The sequence below is a fragment of the Peromyscus californicus genome, unplaced genomic scaffold (assembly GCF_007827085.1).
Source record: "Peromyscus californicus insignis strain IS unplaced genomic scaffold, ASM782708v3 Scaffold_22__1_contigs__length_63687245, whole genome shotgun sequence".
Taxonomy (NCBI): domain Eukaryota; kingdom Metazoa; phylum Chordata; class Mammalia; order Rodentia; family Cricetidae; genus Peromyscus; species Peromyscus californicus.
The window spans coordinates 46,899,951-46,920,010 of NW_026294525.1; the positions used below are offsets into that span (position 1 = coordinate 46,899,951).

Below are 20,060 nucleotides of genomic sequence, written 5' to 3' on the forward strand. Positions count from 1 at the left end.
ATGCTCTCATGTCACTGAAGCTTAAAACACCCCCAGTGTGAGACCCTGGCAATGCATGTCTTTTCAAAAGTTAGGATTCCATCTTCCTTTCTTTTAACTCACCGACTAAACATACAAATCAGATGTGGCGGCTGGAGATATTGCTCAGGTGGTAAAGTACATGCCATACAAGCATAAGGACCTTAGTTTGACCCTTAACACCCATGTGAAAAGCCAGGTACGGCAGCACACTGGGTAGGGGGACATATTAGGACTCTTGGGGGTTGCTGGCCAGTTAATCTAGCTGAATCTGTGAATTCAAGTTTCAGTGACAGATCTTGTTTCAAAAAATAAGATGGGAGTGAGAGAAGAAGCACTTGATGTTGGCCTCTGACTTCCACACACATCCGTGCACATGTGCAAACACACCCACGTGCATTCAGGAACACATCCACACATCCACACACAGTCAGATGAAAAACTACTGTTATTCAAAGAATAACATTTTTTTTATTAAAGAGGAACTGTACATGATTAAGGATAAAATAAAAATAGTTCATCTAAAAGACCTCTTTTTTATTCTTTTGAGACAGGGTTTCTCTGTGTAGCTCTGGCCTCCTGGAACTTGCTCTGTAGACCAGGCTGGCCTCAAACTCAGAAATATGCCTGCCTCTGCCTCCTGAGTGCTGGGATTAAAGGCATTTGCTACTATGCCTGGCTTAGAAGACCTCACATTTGAAAATGTAGAAATCACTTTCTCTTCAATCTTCATTTTCCCTGTAGTGGAATGAGAGTATCCTAAGATCAATATTTAGTCATGCAGGTGTTATTTTCTCTATTTTAAAGGTGAGGTTAGGTATGTTAGAAAGACTAAGTAACTTTCCTAGCATGTACTAGTATTCTTATATAAACCAAGCAATTGTTAGAAACACTGCATTCCTTAGTTACATTGCTTGTGAAATAGAGATAATGCTAAGGCCTTTTTAGCAGAGTTATTACAAAGATTAAACTGGGATATTAACAGAGACACATTGTATAGTACCTGGTTCAAAATCAATAACCAAAAAATATATTGTTATTGTTATTATAACGTGAGTAAGTGGCAGAGCTTCTGACCCGCATTTGTCACGGTTGTGTCATACTCCATAGAAATGACATTCTGTGGAAGAACAACCTGAGGCTCTTGTCACCTTGTATCTGCCTCTAATAACACTGCAAAGATCATAACCACTGGCTAGACTACCGTGCTCTGTGGACCTTCGTTGTTTCCTAGTCCATGGTGCTTAAAAGTTTCAGAAGCCTCCTAGTGAGTGGCCTTGAGCATTTGGCACTTCTCAGATGCTGGTTTGTGTAGTACCATGCTTCCCAAACTGTGTGCCAAGACCCTTTGCAGAACCCCAAGGAATTGACCAGAGGAGCTGAGGGACATCATCGGAAGTAAGATCTTGAATATAACACTAAGTTGTTGCATTTAAGAAATTCAGTTTCAGTTTTTGATAATGTTATGTTCTTTTTATTGACACCATATTTTTGTGAAACGACATTTTTTGGTGTATTCTTTGATAATTTCATAGATGTATGTAATGTATTTTTTAATCATATTCACATACCCCACTAAGCTCTCATTTCCACCCTTTCTCCCATTGAATTGTTTCTTCTTTCCACAACTACCTCTCCTATTTTCATGTCTTGTTTTTTTTTGTGTGTATGATAATCAACTAAGTTTAGTCAGGATTGCTTGCCAAAATATGGGTGGGGGTGATATTCCCACTGGAGCATGGGAAATTTACCAGTGGTTACACCACTGAAGAAAATGATTCTCTCTCCCCGAGAAGCCAGTAGCTGTCAGTAGCTCCCCAGGAAGGGGTAAAGATGAGCCCCTTCCCCATCCATAATAGAATATAGACAGGCCCAATTGTGAGCAGGTCCTGTACAGGCAACCACAGTTTCTGTGAGTCCGTGAGGGCATCAACAGCCACGCCATGTTCAGAAGAGAGTGTTTCCCAGGATTCCTGCCTACCTTCCACTCTTTCTCTCTTCTAGAATGTTCCCCGAGCCTTGGTGTGGAGGGTGATATGAATGTCCTCTTTAGGTGTGAGCTCTTCCCAGTCACTTATCTCAGTGCTTTGACATTTTATGAGTCTCTGCATTTACCCTAACCCACCACAAAAAGAAGCTTCCCTACAGCTGAGAGCAGCATGAATCTAGGGGTACAGACATAAACGTTTGGGAGGCAACTTGACAACATGTCCTTTTTGTAAAACAAGAGTAGTAGGTTTCTTCCTAGGGCCTGTGACCGTACTAGCCATAGTTTTTTGTTTTTGTTTTTATACAGTTCCCAGTACATGCATGGATTTTTTTCTCATGGATAGGACCTCCTATCTAATAAATAAATATCCTACGCCAATTGTGTCACTTTAGGAAGTAATTGTAGTTAAGAATGGAATATAGATTGTCTTTTTCCTTTTAACTCCACTGCATCACCTTCTCCAATAGCTATTAGCTTCCTAAGAAAACAGCTTGCAGTTGTTTGGATCTAACTTGACAATCAAATTAAGTGTTCAATATTGTTTATGACTTGGGGCATTGTGACTAAAGCCAACTGAATCATTCAGGGTGTTATGAACTGACAATGTTGGGGTATGATGGTATAACAGGTAAGAGCTAGATGTTTTGGGTCAGATAACCCTGAGTTCAAACTTGTCTCTGTCCTTCTCTGCCTCTGGACAGTTCACTAAACTTCCTGTATTTCCTCATCGGGATGGGGGAATCAACACAGGTCCAACTTGGTAGAATTTTATGAGGACAGATTAGGTCAGTGGGCACAAAGGTTGTGCTACACGTTCTTAATGAAGTGTTGTCTTCCTGCTGCAGGCAGATGCAGCTTCCAAGCTCAGGCTTGATCATACAGGGATTTCAGTTCCATCGATCACTTCTGCCAGGTGAAACATCAGAGAGACACTTGTTTATGGCTAGAAGTCACCTAATGGCTGTCAGTGAGGACAATCTATTCCAGCATTGATATTTTCAGAGTTACCACACACATGCACTTCTAAATGCTAATCTTGTCTTCAATAGAGATGAAACTTTATTGTCCAACCTAATTATTCTTTTCCAAAGATAAACAGTAAGCTATCCTTCCTAACATTACTCTCTATGGAAGGCTCTCTGGAGGTCAAAAGAGAACAACAACAACAAAAAAGTCATATTTCTTATGCCAAAAAAAGCCATGATAGTTTGCTCCCCAACAGGAATAATTATTATTGATTTACAGTGTAATAGCAGCAAACAGCTTTGGTGATTGGTTAAATGTCTTCACTTTACTGGGGCCATTAATCAATCTTAGCAGGTATTTATTGCCTAGCAGACTACCACGCAATAAAGATGAGCCTGAAATCAACTCCCACACTGGTTTTGACAGGCAGAAATTAATATTTAATGTTGCATTCCTAGCTGACTGGAGATTGAGACTGTCTGACTCCGTTTCTGGTCAGCTATCGTGGGCCTGGTCATGAAGGAGTGCTCTGAGGAGCCCTCAGCTGCAGGGGCTCCCAGAGTGCTGCAACGTCAGCATAGTATGTAGTTTGACTTGGGGATGGTTTAAGTGTCCTGCAGAAATTGTCTGAATGATGATTGTAACTGTTGGTGTCACTTAACCTTTATGAGTCAGATACATCTTTCTTTACTTTTTTTTTGAAGAGAGGTTCATTACTGTATCTGTATTTGCTATATGATATTTTTAACCACCAAGAACCAAGTGATTTGTTAGGATTTATGTGTCTCTTTTATTCTCAATTACATTTTTCTACTATGATTCCACATTTTAATCTTTTTGACCAGTGGTAACGCTAACATTGAGGGAGCTAAAAAATATATGATGAAAAGAGAAAAGATTCATTTCTTTTCCTCTTTAAGATCTTTTCTCTTCTTCTTAGCCAACAAAAAACCACAATTAATGTGTTTGGTTTCCCCAAGAGTATGTAAAATCATCGCCATCATCGTCGTCATCATCATCATCATCATCATCATCAGCAGCAGCAGTAGCAGCAGCAGCAGTTATTGGGTCCAAGTGTGCTGGGCACTGCTATTATCCTGAAGTTTAGAGAGATCAGCCAACCTGCTTAAGACTACAAAGCAAGCTAGTAGTAGAGCTGAAATTGCTTCAAATTCAAGTTTGAGCCTGGAGGCTGAACTTCTAGACTTTGCAAGGGTGGACTGTTTCACTGCGTAGTATAACATAACATCCCGTTGACAAGTCGCAGTGCAACCCTTACAGCACACACATTACAAAATGTATCTCCGTCTGGGTTCAGTTGTCCATTGTGAAGTCTTTGTCTGGTGCAAATGATGAATGGAATGGTGTCCTGAGCAAATATCAAGATGTGATCAATCACAGTAATACTTCTGGAATGTTATATACTAAAAATAAGAGATTTAAAAATGACTGTTGAAATGTAAACTCCAGGCATCGTTCCTTCTCCATTTTATTTGACATTAACTCTTTAATGCATTGCCTATGAGTTAGAGTTATGTCATTCAAAATCAATTTAACTGTTAATGCATTTTCAAAGGAGGCTTCAGAGCCTCAAACCTTTAGGACTCTGATGGAGGAACTGGATAATGCAGGAGAAAATGTTGAGTATCAGTTTCACACTAAACATATAAGATGATGAAATATAACTGTTAGCTTGTAGAAATGTCCCAGAACATTTATTTGGTCTATACCCTATATTTCCACAAAGGCATACTCCACAATGGAATATGGCAAAGTCATTCATTGTAGTAAGGTGTTTTCCAGCTGTTCCCAGAATGGACAGTTGAGCACCAAAGACAGGGCAGCAGTCAGTCCTTTCTGGATCTGAAACCAAGCACTCTGCCTGGAGTAATTAAACATTCCATGTCTGCCTGTGTTGTGTTAAGAGGCACTCTTTCCTTGTGTGAAGATCACACGCCTCGTGTCATCAATTACACTGTCAGTATTTCTCTGTCTTTTCATTTTTCATACGGACCTGAATCCACTTGCTCTCCACCAACACATCGTGGCACATAAACTGCATACCCCTGACACAACGGCGCATGTAGTAATTAGGTTGCCCCGGCTGAACTGATTCCATTCTTTGATAACTCTGAAGATTTGTGATGTTGATGTTCTTACATTACTGAGAGGCAGGGGGCAATCTCGGTGATTCCCACCAGGCTGCTGTGGGGATAGAAATGCCTCAGTGACATGAAGCGGTTTCTCCTTCTTGTTTCAGGTTCGATGGATCCAAATGACTTCCTGAGGGAGGCACAGATAATGAAGAGCCTGAGACATCCAAAGCTTATCCAGCTGTATGCTGTTTGCACTTTAGAAGATCCAATTTATATCATTACAGAGTTGATGAGACATGGAAGTCTGCAAGAATATCTCCAAAGTAAGCTGAAGACTTAATAAAAGGAAGAAAAGGAGGAATTTAGTTTAGCTAGCCCCATAAATGTCAATTTAGCAAGCCTTCTATAACCCAAAAGATGTTTACAGTATGTGTACGCGTAGGAATGAATGTTGTAACATTGACCAGCTCAACTACTATTTAATGGAATATGTTCTGTGCACTCAAAAGGGGGAAAATATTTATGTAGTGAAAGATGAAATTGTCAACAATAGACATATCAGAATACTTAAGTATGGCGTGGGTAATTGGTGGATGGATATTTTGTGTGTTTCCTTCACCAACTAAGTGAATATTATTAGTCATAGACCAATATTTTCTATGGAGGAGAGTTTGTGGACATGGAATACTTTGGAAAAAGACAGAGAAAGGTATCCTAGGCTCTTTGTTCTTAAGTTTGTACTTGTGTGTGTCTGTGTGTCTGTGTGTGTCTGTGTGTCTGTGTGTATGGGGGTTGGTTATTTGAAGCTACCTCCAGGGCTAGGCACCATTAGAATTTTCAGACTAAACGGCAGAAATAGAGTATTGCTGCATTGCTCCATTTGATCCCCATAGTCACAGTAAGGGCATTGCAATGTTTATCACAAATGAACAATTCAATAATAATAAAACAATAAGCATCGAAACAAGATGTTCAAAATTGAGATAAAGTACTGAGAGAATAATGCATGCTTGGAAAACAGAGACTTCCTCTGATTTTTTTTTTTTTTTTTTTTTTTTTTTTTTGCAATATCAGAGTAAAACTGAGAGGATTATGAGCAGGTGAGAAGAGGGGAAGATACGAGCACTGTGCTTTCCAGGGGGAACTTGTGAAACAAAACAAAACAAAAAAAGAAAAGAGATCATGATGTGTCCTACATAGCGCTGTGAAATACTGAAATATACTCAGTTCCCTGGCATGAGCTCACCAAAATTAGCAGCCTCAGAACATGGGCCTACCACAGAAGAATTAGCTTCAGTCACTGACACTTCTTGTCTTATTCCTAGAACAATGCAGAAGAGCGATTCTCTGTCATATCCAATAAAGGGTGTTGCAAATGTCACCTATACCAGCCACATTCGGTGGAATTGTGAATTCCCAATATCTAGGCCTGTTTAATGATTTAACTCATTTATTTTGTCTAGCCTATCTTTCCTTTTTGGTTCTTCTCATTCTGCGATGTCCATCCTCAGACTTCCCAGCAAATGAGAGTTCTTCTAAGACGCATTCCTTCTGTAATTTATTTTCCTGTTACTGTCACCTGCTTTTGGTGTTTGAATGCTTGTGTTCATCCATATCCTCTTGAGCTCCTTGAACATATCTACGATTGTTATTTCTAAATCCTTGTCGTGTGTATCATCTGAGTTATTTCCCCAGGGAACATTACTGTGGTAGTACTAATTTTTGGAGGAGATGTATTGTGTTGGTTTTTCACGTTCTATTTTGTGGTAGGTCCTAGGCATCTGGAGTTAGGTTGTTGGTCGTGTTTTGGTATGTGTATTTGTCCCAGTTTTGTTGAGTGGCTGTTTAGATCCCTGTTTGCCGTTACCCAAACTTGTCAGGTTATGGGCCAGCTGAATGGTGCTTGAGAGTCAACCCCAGGACCACTCAGGTATTGATGTGCAAGTAAGGTATCAGAAGTAGTCTTAGCTCACCTAGTGCTGGCTGCAGCTTCTGAGCATGGCAACAGGCCTTCCAGAGAATTCGCAGGTGCTTGCTGCAGATACTCAGACATCTATGGAAGGCTTGCACTGTTACATAGCAGGTCCTTAGGTGGCAGGACCTGGGGTCACAGCGGGAGTGGGTGGCTCCGCTTGGAGGAGGTATGCACGTCTGTGGTGGTTCTCAGGTGGTAGTGGCTGGGGCTGTGACAGGGATGAGTGTTGCTATCTGGGGGAGGCTCAGCAGGATCTCTGTAATCCTTAAGTGGCCAGGGCTGAAGTCTGGGTTCCAGTGTGGGTGGACATTGCTGCCTGAGAAAGGGGCACGTGACTGCATGTTCCTCTGGTGGATGGGACTAGGCTGTGCTTACTTCTCCATTCCTGGAAGTCTGCACAGACATTTCCATCTAAGCGAAGCTTGGCTGGCCAACTGTCAGATCCTGACATTTCATCTCTCTCTTGGTTCCTCATGTTCCTCTTCCCTGCTTCTGTTTTTAACCTGTAGTTGTTAATCATCTGAGAGCATTGCTGATTTGTTTATCTAGCTTATGTGTAGCATCTCCTAAATTTAACCTCACAAGGACTGGAAGGTGTTTCTGTTTCAGTGTTTGAGCAATGTCTGATGCACAGGGGTGTGTTTACTCTTACATAGTGACTGACTGAATAGTTAAGTTGAGGTCACCCATAAACTAATAAGATTGGGATTTGGAGTCAGCAAGTTTTGAGACTGAGGCACCAACTGGAAGAGCTCTGGTTGGTCCATTGAAAACTCAGATTTTGAGGATTTCTTTGGCCTGTTGATGTGATTTACTCAGGATTACCTTGTCTTTGGATGAGACCACCAGGGGTAAATTTACTAAGGCCTTCATGTTTAAAGATATTTTGCAGATAGGAGGAGTAAGGCATGTATATTTATCACATCTAAGTCTTTACCAATAAGGAGGTAAAACTCAATAAAATAACCTTGAAAGGATTCTGTTACTCTTGCTGAGCCAAAAGACTCTTTAGTGATAGCATGTCATAGATTTAACAGAATAGATCTGATGTAATAGAAGTTATAATTGCTGCAGGTTTGTGAACCTTGCTCTAGTTTTGATGCACGGTGGTCGTGGAAGTCCCGTGACCTTAGGTGATTCTTAGGCCAGTTCTTCAGAACAGCAAAGCCCATGAGCCAGTCTTCCAGCATTGGGTGTGTTGGTGAAAACCTTCCACGCCCTCTGTAATAGGATTCCAGTGTAATGCATGCTTGAAAGAATGTACACTTTTTTTCTATATAACAGTCTTTGTAGTCTCTAGCTGATTTGTTTTGGTAATAACTTTTTTCAAAATGGGAGAAGCCCATTAAAATACTTTAACATTGAGAATATTTGGTGACATCTATCTATCTATCTATCTATCTATCTATCTATCTATCTATCTATCTATCTATCTATCATCTGTCTCTCTACATTTATGTATCTTACTGGTATTTATTTATTTTTTTTACATATACACCATTTTTATTAAACATACTCTGTGAGAAAAAGACTACCTTAAAGTACCAAATTTCATGTCAGTCAGACATCTCAGTAAGTATGGAGATGAAAGAAATCAGAGAGGGAAGCTTGGTCTAAATGCTTTTACGGAAGAGTGTAAAGGCACCCTTGCATCTTCATATGAGAAAGCAGTCACCAACATGGAAAGCAGGAAGAAGTCACCTTTGTAGAAGAGTAGATTTCAGAACTCCATTTTTTACTTGGTTTGCTTTTAAAAAAATCTCTAAACACATGGACACTCTCACTCTTAACTGTATGTTTAATCAAAGGAAGGGGAGGACGTAGAATACACTCGATGCACTCTGTGATCAAGTGATAACATTTCTCTGCATGTCAGTGTCGCTCGGCCCTGAACTGGAAGATGGGGGAGGCAGATAGATGTCTGGTTTCAAGAATGAGCAGCCGCATTGCTCTGCTGATAAGAACTTGGGGAAAAAGAGGTCTCTCGCTTTCACTCCACCCAAGTAACACAAACTTAAATGAACATGGGCATTCATACAGGCTGTGAAAAGAAGAAGGTATGATGGATATTAGCTTTATATTGCTTTCTACTGAAGTTATGTTTTGAGTTATGTATATTCTAAGTTATGCAGGTTTCTTTATAGACTGAAACCAGACAGTTTAATGTGACAAACAGGATGGCATCAATGTGAGCTGGGATGTCCTTTCCAGTGTCCGGCCACCAGCGTTTAGGAGGAGTCATGTGAAAAACAACTATGTGTACATTCATAATTAGTATTTGTAAAAGAAATCTTCACATATCAGATACCCACAAACTGAATAATGTTATATTTTGGGGACAAAATAAATACTTAATGACTGATTTATTGGCCCTTTAATAAATACCATTGAAGAAAACCTAGGTATTTCAGGTAATCCAGGCAATATAGCAAAATGTGTTTACCTACATACATATTTTACTAATAACGTCTTACTGAAACTTAAAAAAAGTAAATATCTGTTTTTGATTTAGTTTATTGAGCTTCCTTTTTTCTCAATAAATACAAAAAAAATCTAACACATATCAGGCATCTATGTACCCCTTAAAGAGTAACAAACATTTTCTGTTTTTGTAAGTCGGGTTCCCATATATGGTTCATGATTTTCATGCACGGTTTGCTGAAGTGGACTGAAGTAGGCAAGTGTATTATTTTCATCAGTGTCACCTTCAGTCAAGCAGGAGTGCATGACTGTTGTCCTTCAGAAGCCTGAAGGTGTCTCCATACTCCTCTACTGTTGTGTGTTTGGAGTCACAGGCAAAGCATGTTTAGGCAGGCAGCACAGAATAGCTTCTGTGATCATAACATTTCAGCCTCAAACAGGCCTGGATTAGAATGTCTATTCTATAGCCTGTTCCTATGGGTAGTCGAAGCCCTGTGAAGTAGAAATAATAGTAAACGGCAGTTTGTATATTTGTCTGTGCATTTAATTAGATTATTTACTGGAAATCAGGTACATGAGGTAATAACAGGGGAGAACATGTACATTATTTCTTTAAAAAAATACTGTAGTACTTTCTATGTGTCAGATGTTTATCCAGAGTATTTACAAACATGAACTTAACTCATTTTTCTAACATCTTATGAGGCAAATATTCTTAGTTTACAATTAAAGAAACAAGCATGGAAAGGTTAACAACCCATTTCAAGTGAATGTCTGGGACCATGGTTTCTGTTTTAATACCATGGATAGCATTGATATTGTTTCCCTAGCCTGAATTAGGTGTCTGTTGTTATCTTGCAAACATTTATTATGCCACTTGCTGTAGTCAGTGTGGTGGCTAGTTTTATGTCAACTTGACACAAGCTAAAGTCATCTGAGAGGAGGGAACCTCAATCAAGAAAAAGCCTCCATAACATCGGCTTGTAGGTCAGCCGATAGGGCATTTTCTTAATTAGTGATTGATGAGGGAGGGCCGGGCCCATTGTGGGAGATGCCATCCCTGGGTTGGTGGGCCTGGGTTCTGTAAGAAAGCAGGCTGAACAAGCCATGAGGAGCAAGTCAGTAAATAGCACCCCTCAACAGTCTCTGCATCAGCTCCTGCCTCCAAGTTCCTGCCCTGTGTGAGGTCCTGCCCTCACTGCTTTTGATGATGAACTGTTGTTATATGGGACAGCGAGTGAAATAAATCCTTTCCTCTTTCAAGTTGCTTTTGGTCATGGTGTTTTGTCACAACAATAGTGACCCCAATGAAGACAACCAAGAATGTGGTTGTGGCTTACTGGGTTCCATAGCTTAGGGGTCATAGTTCATGGCTCAGGTGCCAGAATTTGACAAAATCATCTCAAAATTCTAATAGGGCTGCCTCTATTTCCAAACCAACTCATATTGTTGGCAGGAGCTGGCTCATCCTGGGCTGTTGTACTGAAGAAGTCAGTTCCTTGTTGGGTTTTGGTGAGAGGCTGTTCTGCCCTCTTTATCACACAGGACAGCTCCTAACTCGGCAGCTTGTCACAGTAGTGTGAGCAAGTGAGAAAGCAAGAGAGTAGTGAACATCAGAAAGACAAAGCCCCAGACTTTTGTGACTTAATCTCGGAAATTCTGTTCCCTCGGTTTTTCCATATCGCATCAGTTCAATGTGTAACTGGGTCCAGCCCAGCCCAAGGGAAGGGGATGATGACTAGGAAGCAAGGATCAGTGGGAACCATTCCAGGATTACTACCACCTATGGCTAGTCACCAGCTTCCCCTATTCCCTATACCTCTCTTTCCTTATTGAGTGGATTTGATACCAAAAGGCAGTCTGCTGTGGCCATCAGAGCAGTCGTTATGCTCCATGCGGAGCTTTCTTTCATCTTCAGGATACTATTTGGTTTTCAGCCGAGTAACTGATGTTAGAGACCATAACATACCATTTAAAGCTTTTGTGACTTCACACACAAAATTAACCATTTTTCAATATGGATAAATGGCTCTCTAGGTGTCTTTCTCTGAGACACAAGGACTTGGATGACTTTACGTTATGAAATTCATCCCTGTAGCTCCAGAGTTGAGGGGGTTTTAAGGGTCAGAACTGAAGATCCTGTTGATTTCTGCACATATCCCATTGCTCCATATTAGCAAAGGGGCCCAACTTAAATGTGATTTTTCTGTGTGTGTCCTGGATGAAAAGAAATCGGGACTCAAATGATTAGTGAATCATCAGTCACATAATAATGGTTCTTGCCTCATGAAATGTGTGTGCGTGTGTTTCTGTGTGTGTGCATATATACATATATATATATATAATATACAAATGCTCATGATATTTAACTCTCAAATTTATTTATTTCTTAATCTATTTATTCTCCTTTTTATTGGAAAAGTCACTACAAATGTAGAAAGTATATATATCTTATACAGTAACTTAGCATGTAATTCATGTAATAACATGAGTAGTTAAGTAAGAAAGTATACAGCGCTCTCCCAAAGAATTTGAACATAGCAAGCATCCCAGAAATGTCTGAATATTCTAACTCCCGTAATCTCTTACTGTCCTTCATTTTACACTAGTTACTTTCTCTTGACCTAGCATTTACCGGACCCTTTTTGCCTCCTTATTTTCTCCTTGGTTGAAGACTAAACTCTGTGTCCTGCTAGACAGGAGCTTTGCCACTGAGCTGAACTGCAGACAAGCACTTTGGGATTTGCTGTTTCATCTGGCTATCTCCACACCCTCCTCAGGCCTATGCATCATCACTAGGAATACTGTTATTTCCACGGCCATGCTCATCCAGGGCTCCTCCTTACTTCCCTTTTCGCCTTTATCTTACTGAGTCTGTTTATCTAATTTGACTATGATGGTAGTTTTCTCTGAACACCTTTGACTTGTTAGAGCATCTTTGTCTTTCATGATTCTGGTTGATTCTTCCCAGTTTTCTTGCAGGTTTACTTTTCTCTGCCGACTCTAAACGTTGATGTTCTCATGAAATGTGTTTCTTCCTAGGAATCTAACACACTTGTTCCCATTCATTAACACAACCATTACATTTTGTACCTTTAGCTGCAATCCTGAGCTCCAGACTCACAGGCTGATCTTCTTCCAGCCAATTCCACATGGGTAATTCACATATATCACTGGGGAATTAAAATTGCTTCACTTTTGCATAGGTGCAATGATAATATTAACATCTAGGATCTATTGGGCTCTTCTTAGGTACCTGATATCGTGTTAAGTACTTTACATGTATTAATTCATTTGAAATTACACTTTAACAATGGATACTTTGAGACAATTACTGCTATCACTACGTAGATGAAGACACTGAGGCTCAGAATATTAACCATATTGTTCAAAGTTACAAAGCAATATGAAGAGTATCCCTGACATCAAATCTGATACCCTGGTGTCGGTCTCCCTACCTCCTATGTATAGCCATCTCTGAAGTCAGGGCTTATGTCTAAGCCTAATGACCGCAAGTCCAGTTAACTATATGAAATAAGATTTGATTTAGGAAGGCAAGGAGAGCAGGAGTTTGCTCTTTTGTGAAATAACACCAATTTTCTAGATGTCTGAGAATACTAGCCCAGTATGGTAGTTTAACCTGAGGGTGACTTATGAAGTTTTAGAGTTTCCAAAGATAACACTGGCCTTCTACTAATGATCAAGCCTATTCTACTATGTAAATTTCTGTACTTAGCTACATAGAGTGAGCGGTAGGTGAATTTCTGTCCATTTAAGGCACTTTTATACTGGAGATATGTACAACCAGTTCTGAGAATAGCAAACCTAGAAGGGAAATTAAAAATGCATTGTGCATGTGGGTATAAATGGGATGTATACATTTTATAAGTGGTATACTCTTAAAATTTATTAGTGATCTAATTTTTTAAAAAATACGATAGAAGAATGAATACTTTTCTTTGGCTTAGCCAGATTGTTGCCACTTCATCAGCTCAATGACTAAAGCCAACTGTGCGGTTTGTTTTCCTGTTAAAAAATTGAGTGTTTATGCATCGTGTGTGTGTGTGTGTGTGTGTGTGTGTGTGTGTGTGTGTGTGTGTGTGTGTGTGGTCAGAGGTCAATATTGAGTGGTTCCTCGATAACTCTCCACTTTATTATTTGAGATGGAGTCACTGAGTCTGGGGCTCATTCATTGATGAGACTGGCTAGCCAACAAGCTCTGGGTTCTTCCTGTCTCTGCCTCTCTAACACTGGGATTACAGTCATGTTCAACCATCTTTTTATATCGGTACTGGAAATCTAAAATTCAGGCTCTCATCCACTGAGCCACCTCTCTATCCTGGAAATGTTCTTTAAAAAGGCAGGGGCTCCCAAATGACAGTTTCTACGAAGGGGCAAATCAATGATGTGTGCTTTTGAAAACACACAGACTGGCACCCATGTTGTGATGTTTCTTTTTTTTTCTGGTAGATTGGTGTCATATCCCATATGATTGATTTATCAGAATTCTCAGAATTCACTTTGGTAGTTCAATATTTTCCAAAATAATCTCCCATTTTCTCTTTTTGTTTAGATGATGGTGGGTCAAAAATCCACCTGACTCAACAGGTAGACATGGCGGCACAGGTGGCTTCTGGAATGGCCTATCTGGAGTCCCAGAACTACATCCACAGGGATTTGGCTGCAAGAAATGTTCTTGTTGGTGAACATAATATCTACAAAGTAGCAGATTTTGGACTTGCAAGAGTTTTTAAGGTAGATTTACCTTTGCTTTAATTAGTTCTTATAGTGGGTTAAATACCATACAGGTTAATAGAGCCTAAAGTTCATGATTATTATTTAAAACTATGTTTCTCAGCTTGGTGTGGTACCCAAGCTGGAATCCCAACACTCAAGAGGGTGAGGCAAGAGGATTTTTGGGTTCAAGGTCAGACTTTGAATTTCAGTGAGACCCTGGTCTCCAAATAATAACTGCAACAAAAGTAACAAAGCCACATACACAAAACAAGCAAGTAAAAACAGCTATGCTGTTTATCTATGGTTCATAGATAAGGTATGGACAAAGTACCTTTCTATTTCTATTTCTTCATCAAAAGGTGGGGCAATGAAGGAAAACAATGATCAGGTAGATTAATAAATATGTAATTAAGTTTGTGGTTGAATTTATGGCCTATTTTTCAAATGCTACCAGCCACATCTATTTACTTTCGCATATCTCTTACAGAAAGTAGTAGACTGTATCTGCCTTTGCTCACTTGACAATACATGCTGCTACCATGATTCTGCAGCAATCATAAACTCTGTATATGTTTACATGTATGTGGGCATGTGTGTGTTTTATAAATGTGTGTGTACAAGTGGTCTTATCTGTATGAGTAAATGTAGAGGCCAGAAGTTGACATTGAGGTCTCTTCTTCAATTATTTCTCTAACTTAGTAAAATGTTTTTATTCATTCTTTGAGGATTTCATACAATGTATCTTGATCATATTCATCCTCTTCCCCAAATTATCCTAGGTCTGTCTCCCATCTCTCTACCCATCCAATTCCATGTTGTCATATTCATGTTCCATGGTCTCTCTCTTTCTTTCTCTCTCCAAACCTATTGAGACCAGCTGGGCTTTACCTTATTTTTGGTGTAGGGTTTCTCATTGAACCTGTGGTTATCATATTGGCTAGACTGACTGGCCAGCAGGTTTCCAGGACCCACCTATTTCCTCACCTTAGTGTAGGGGCTACAAGCATGTATCACATCACCTGGTTTTTTTTTTTTTTTTTAATGTGGGCACTGGGAATCATGCTTGTCCAGAAAGTAGTTTCTCCACTGATCCATCTTTCCAAAACGGAACCACTGGGGTTTCATTTCCCCATACCCACCCTGTTTTGTGCCGTCAATAAGAAGGTGCCAATAAGAAGTTACCATAGGAGGTGTTTAAATCTGAACTTTAGATTTCCACATCATCTACTAATAATATGACTGTGGAAATGGAACACAACAAGTAAAGATTTTTTTTCCATATCACTTTTTCTTTTTTAGAAATTAATTAGAAACACACTCTGTTGATAAATTTTAAAATTATGTAGATACTGCTTTTTTGGTATTAGCAAGTGGTTTAAATGACAATCAGTGCTAGCCTTTTAAAAAGTTTTATTTATTTTTATTTAATGTATATACATATTTTTTCCTCTGTGTATGTCTGTGCATTATATGCATGGGCACAGTGCCTGCAGAAGCCAGAAAGCTCCAGATCCTCTGGAGCTGGAGTTACAGATGTTTATGAGCAGCCATATAGGTCCTGGGAACCAAACCTGGGTTCTCTTCAAGAGCAGCAAATGCCCTTAACTGCTAAGCCATCTCTCTAGCCTTAATATCAGGAGCTCTTCAATACCAAGAGCAAATAAAATGAGGCATCCTTTTCTTCTTCCTCCTCCTCCTTTTCCTCTTCTCCTCCTTCTCCTTCCTTCTTTCTCCTCCTTTTTTTCAGTTTGTAAAGGATTGATGTAAATGCAAGTTATCGGAAATTCTCCTGTATGCAGTAGATTGATGCTCCTTCCAAGGCTATTATTAGCACACAGTACGTCCTTAAGACACATCTTGCTAATGACTTCTCACTGATTCTTCTAATTTTATGCATCTGGGTCATAATATCTGATATTGTAACAGAAATTTATCTAAGCTTGTATGGAACATTTCCCTGTAAATTTTCACGTGAAACAGGTCACAACTAAACAAGGGCAGCACAACCAATCACTAACTTGGCTTGAATCCTTGATGCGTTAACAGGTAGAGAATGAAGACATCTACGAATCTAAACACGAAATAAAGCTGCCAGTGAAGTGGACTGCTCCTGAGGCCATTCGTACTAATAAATTCAGCATTAAGTCCGATGTGTGGTCTTTTGGAATCCTTCTCTATGAAATCATTACTTACGGCAAAATGCCTTACAGTGGTGAGTGATTAATTCAGAAGTGGGCCCTTCCGCTGCAGGTCACCGGCTTAGATGGGACTTTAACTGCTTTGCCCAGACTTAGAGGGCAGAGTTATGAGGCTGACCACACTAGGTGCCTGTAGGAGCTCGATAGATAAAATTTGATGATGATAATTTGCATTAATGAGGTGGTTTATTGCTTTCTTCTCCTTTGCTCTTGAATTGCGGTCTTGTAGGCATGACTTCCTGCAGGTTTTAGTTTACTGTCTACATCCTGGGAAGTGGATGGCGGATCTCACGGCTTTATCAAGGGAAAGAATTTGCATTGTAACCTAGAGTTCAGTGTATATAAACTGAAGACTCTGATTGTCCATTTTTTTTGTTCTATTCTGTTTTGTAGGTATGACAGGTGCTCAAGTAATTCAGATGTTGAGTCAAAACTACAGACTACCACAGCCATCTAACTGTCCACAGCAATTTTATAGCATCATGCTGGAGTGCTGGAATGCAGAGCCTAAGCAAAGGCCCACATTTGAGACCCTGCACTGGAAACTTGAAGACTACTTTGAGACAGACACTTCATATTCAGATACAAATAATTTCATAAAATGAACACCAAAAAGAAGAAATACAACAAAGATGTGAAGAAAATCAGAATCATCAGTCCATAAATACAATGTTATAAACCAACTGTGAAATCAGTTTCTTTTGACATATTCAGGTGGTAGGGTGAACTCAGCCATGTATTATATATTAAAAAAGATTATCTGTGTATTTTATTGACTAGGGAATACTGCAGGACAGTCTAAGATGTATGTCATTTTCTCACTGCCTGGTACAATCAAACACACTAAATGAAGTTATTTTTTTTTCCTTTTAAGAACTACTCACATTTCTATTTATTGTTGGAAATGCCGATCAAGAGAATCAACAGATGATAGTTTTTACTCAGTAACTGTTGTAGCATTTTCCTGTTTACTGATTAGAATGGTTATTCATTATTCCTCAAATCGCTGAATCACATCAGGCTGTTATTATGAAGGAATTTGATTGCTCTGCAGCACAGCAGGACCTGTGCTTGGAGATTTTTTTCCCTCTCTTTTAAAATATCCTGTAACTACAGTGATGGCAAAGCCATGTTAAATGACTTGATTGTACTTGAAGTAATTGCACATATTTTTCCTATGCATAAGAAAATGAAGCAGCTGTTGAGAAAAAGAATTAAAATCTTTCTCATTTTGTAGAAGGAAATGATGGTGTTTTTCTATACCTCAGTATGTGCCATCAGAGAATCGTCTGCATTAGTTTTAATCTCTTAATGTCAGGAATCAGGTTGCAAAGCTGATGAATTATTATTATGTTTGGGAATATAAGGGAACCACCATATTGCCCAGCCGGTCTGAAAAATAGATATTAACGTGGTTTAGGGGAGCTAGAGGAGAGATGGAGAATTGCTGCCACTTCTAAGTAACAATAAAAAGTTCCTTTGGCACACAGGCCAGTTTTAAATTGGCTACAAGACAGGCCAAGCCCTGCTTCAGCTCTTGAGTCTTGGGATAATGTCTGAACTTCGTTATGAACTGTAGCATTTGTCTGTTAAGACAGGAAGTTTTTTAGTATCTTATTTTTTTTTCTAAATTTGGTAAGAACTTCTCTGTTTGCTTAGGCAATGAGTGTATCAAATATTCTGCCTCATGAATGGCTAACAAGACTTCTCCAAAGTTATGTCAAAGTCAAGATTTATATATTTCAAGACCTTCTAATGCACAGCACTGAATGAACATACCAAAAGGAAACAGGACATATCATGTTTACCTTTCATCCTTCTTTAAGAGAGAAGAGATTATCTAGATGGTCACAAACATCTACTGGCAATTAAAAAAATGTCAATTCTTTTAACTAGAAACTAGGCGGCAAGGCTCCAGGGACTAACCACTAGTGGTTTGGTGATGTCGTTGTCCTAGGTCCTTTTCTGTTGCCCATGGTAAAAATCTTTACAAAAAGCAACTTAGAGGAGAAAGGGTTTATTTTATCTTTCAATTCCAGGTCAGTCCATCACTGCAGGAAGTCACAGTGTCAAGAGCTTGCTGGTTACATCATATCCACAGTCTAAGAGGAGAGAGAAATAAGTATAGGCCCGTGTGGCTTGCTTGCTTGCTTACCTGTGCTCAGGTCAATGTCTATACACTTAAAAAGTATGGGATCCTTTGCCTAGGGAATAGTCACACAATGAGCTGGATCTTCCCAGATCAATTAACTTAATTAAGACAATTCTCTGCAGACATGCCCACAGGCCAATCCAATATAGGCAACCCATCATTGGGTCTCTCTTTCCAGGTGATTCTGGGTTGTGTCAAGCTGTCAAGTACAGCTAGCCATCACACCACTTAAGATTCAAATCCTTTCAGATTTTCCAGTCTACTACAAGCATTGTCTGTGTTTCTGTGGTCACAGATGGCCATCAGTAGTAACTGAGGCTCCTTCTTTTCCTTTAGCCAACAAGAGAAAAATGGCTTCACACTTAGGCATTATCCTAAGCTTCCTAAAAAATAAAAATCTTATCTTTTGAGGGGAAGTGGGTGGCAAACACAAGTCCTGTGCCCAAGTCTGGACAGCAAACAGTACAGTGAATGTGAGTGCTGTGTGTTGATTGGCTTAGAAGAAAGTCTGCACTGCACAGCTGGAGATATGAATTTCTCCAAGACAAGCTGTTTATTCAAATAAAATTAGAGATTAGTTGATGGATAGGTGTCCATTAACAAAACCATTTGAGATGAATTAACTGTTGGAATTAATCTATGTACATGAATGCATCCATTTATCATCTCAAGCATTTCTGAAGACTGCAGTCTGGATCATGTAGAGATAAAAGCTATAGAAGCACTCAGAGAAGTAAAAGTATTAATATTTTAATCCAATAACAGAGCATGGAGTTACTTCAATTATTTAAGTTATCTAGTCTAATCTAACCAAGGAGATGATTTTCAACAACTAGTTGGTTAAAGTAATATAATAAAAGGATTCCCTTTTCTGAGTTAATTCCTCCAGGGCAGATTCTGCTTGGAGCATATGTATAAACGAATGGAAATATTCCCATTTCATTGTGCAAATTCAAATGCTATGTACTTTTTTGTGGTAGCTGATAATAAATTTGTAGTAAGATCTGGTTTTGAAACATAAAGTGGTTATCCTTTCCTCTTTTAATACCATGTGAAACTTGTTTAACTCATTATGTTTGATTCTTGGGGACATTTATGTTCAAGTTCTGTCAAAGCAATCTATTATTCCTGTTTTTACCCTGATGGATCATGGAGAAAAATAATGGATTCAGTTATGAGAAGCCATAATAGATTTTTTTTAAGCTGACATAAATTTCTCTCCCTGTATAGAATAAAAGGGTCAGGAAAAAGATAGGCTGAGTTTTCCACAATAAGCCAGCTCTTGTTCAAGTTACCTCCCATAAATTGTAGCCAAGCATTTTTCATGGAATGTTTTATTTATGTAATCCAGTTATTTGGAGGTGGTAGTGAGGGATGTGAGTACAACATTTTATATGGTATTTCAAATCGTTTTTGACAAAAACCTTAAGAAGTTTTTTGATAGGAAAATTCAAAATTCCATTAAGCCTCCTCTTAGGAGCATAAGGAAGGAAATGGGTTTAAATTA

At 39.2% G+C, this 20,060-nt stretch overlaps 1 protein-coding gene across 2 annotated transcripts in view; it reads left to right on the forward strand.

The window, feature by feature from the left end:
• Positions 1-19,556, forward strand: part of Frk (fyn related Src family tyrosine kinase) — a 101,005-nt gene extending 81,449 nt beyond the window's left edge. For both annotated transcript variants that reach the window (XM_052751367.1, XM_052751368.1), the window contains 4 exons: positions 5,235-5,393; positions 14,040-14,221; positions 16,250-16,415; positions 16,795-19,556. In XM_052751367.1, the coding sequence (XP_052607327.1) occupies positions 5,235-5,393; positions 14,040-14,221; positions 16,250-16,415; positions 16,795-17,006 (719 nt within the window). In that variant the 3' untranslated portion in view covers positions 17,007-19,556. The remainder of the gene's footprint in view (positions 1-5,234; positions 5,394-14,039; positions 14,222-16,249; positions 16,416-16,794) is intronic.
• The last annotated feature ends 504 nt before the right edge of the window (positions 19,557-20,060 follow it).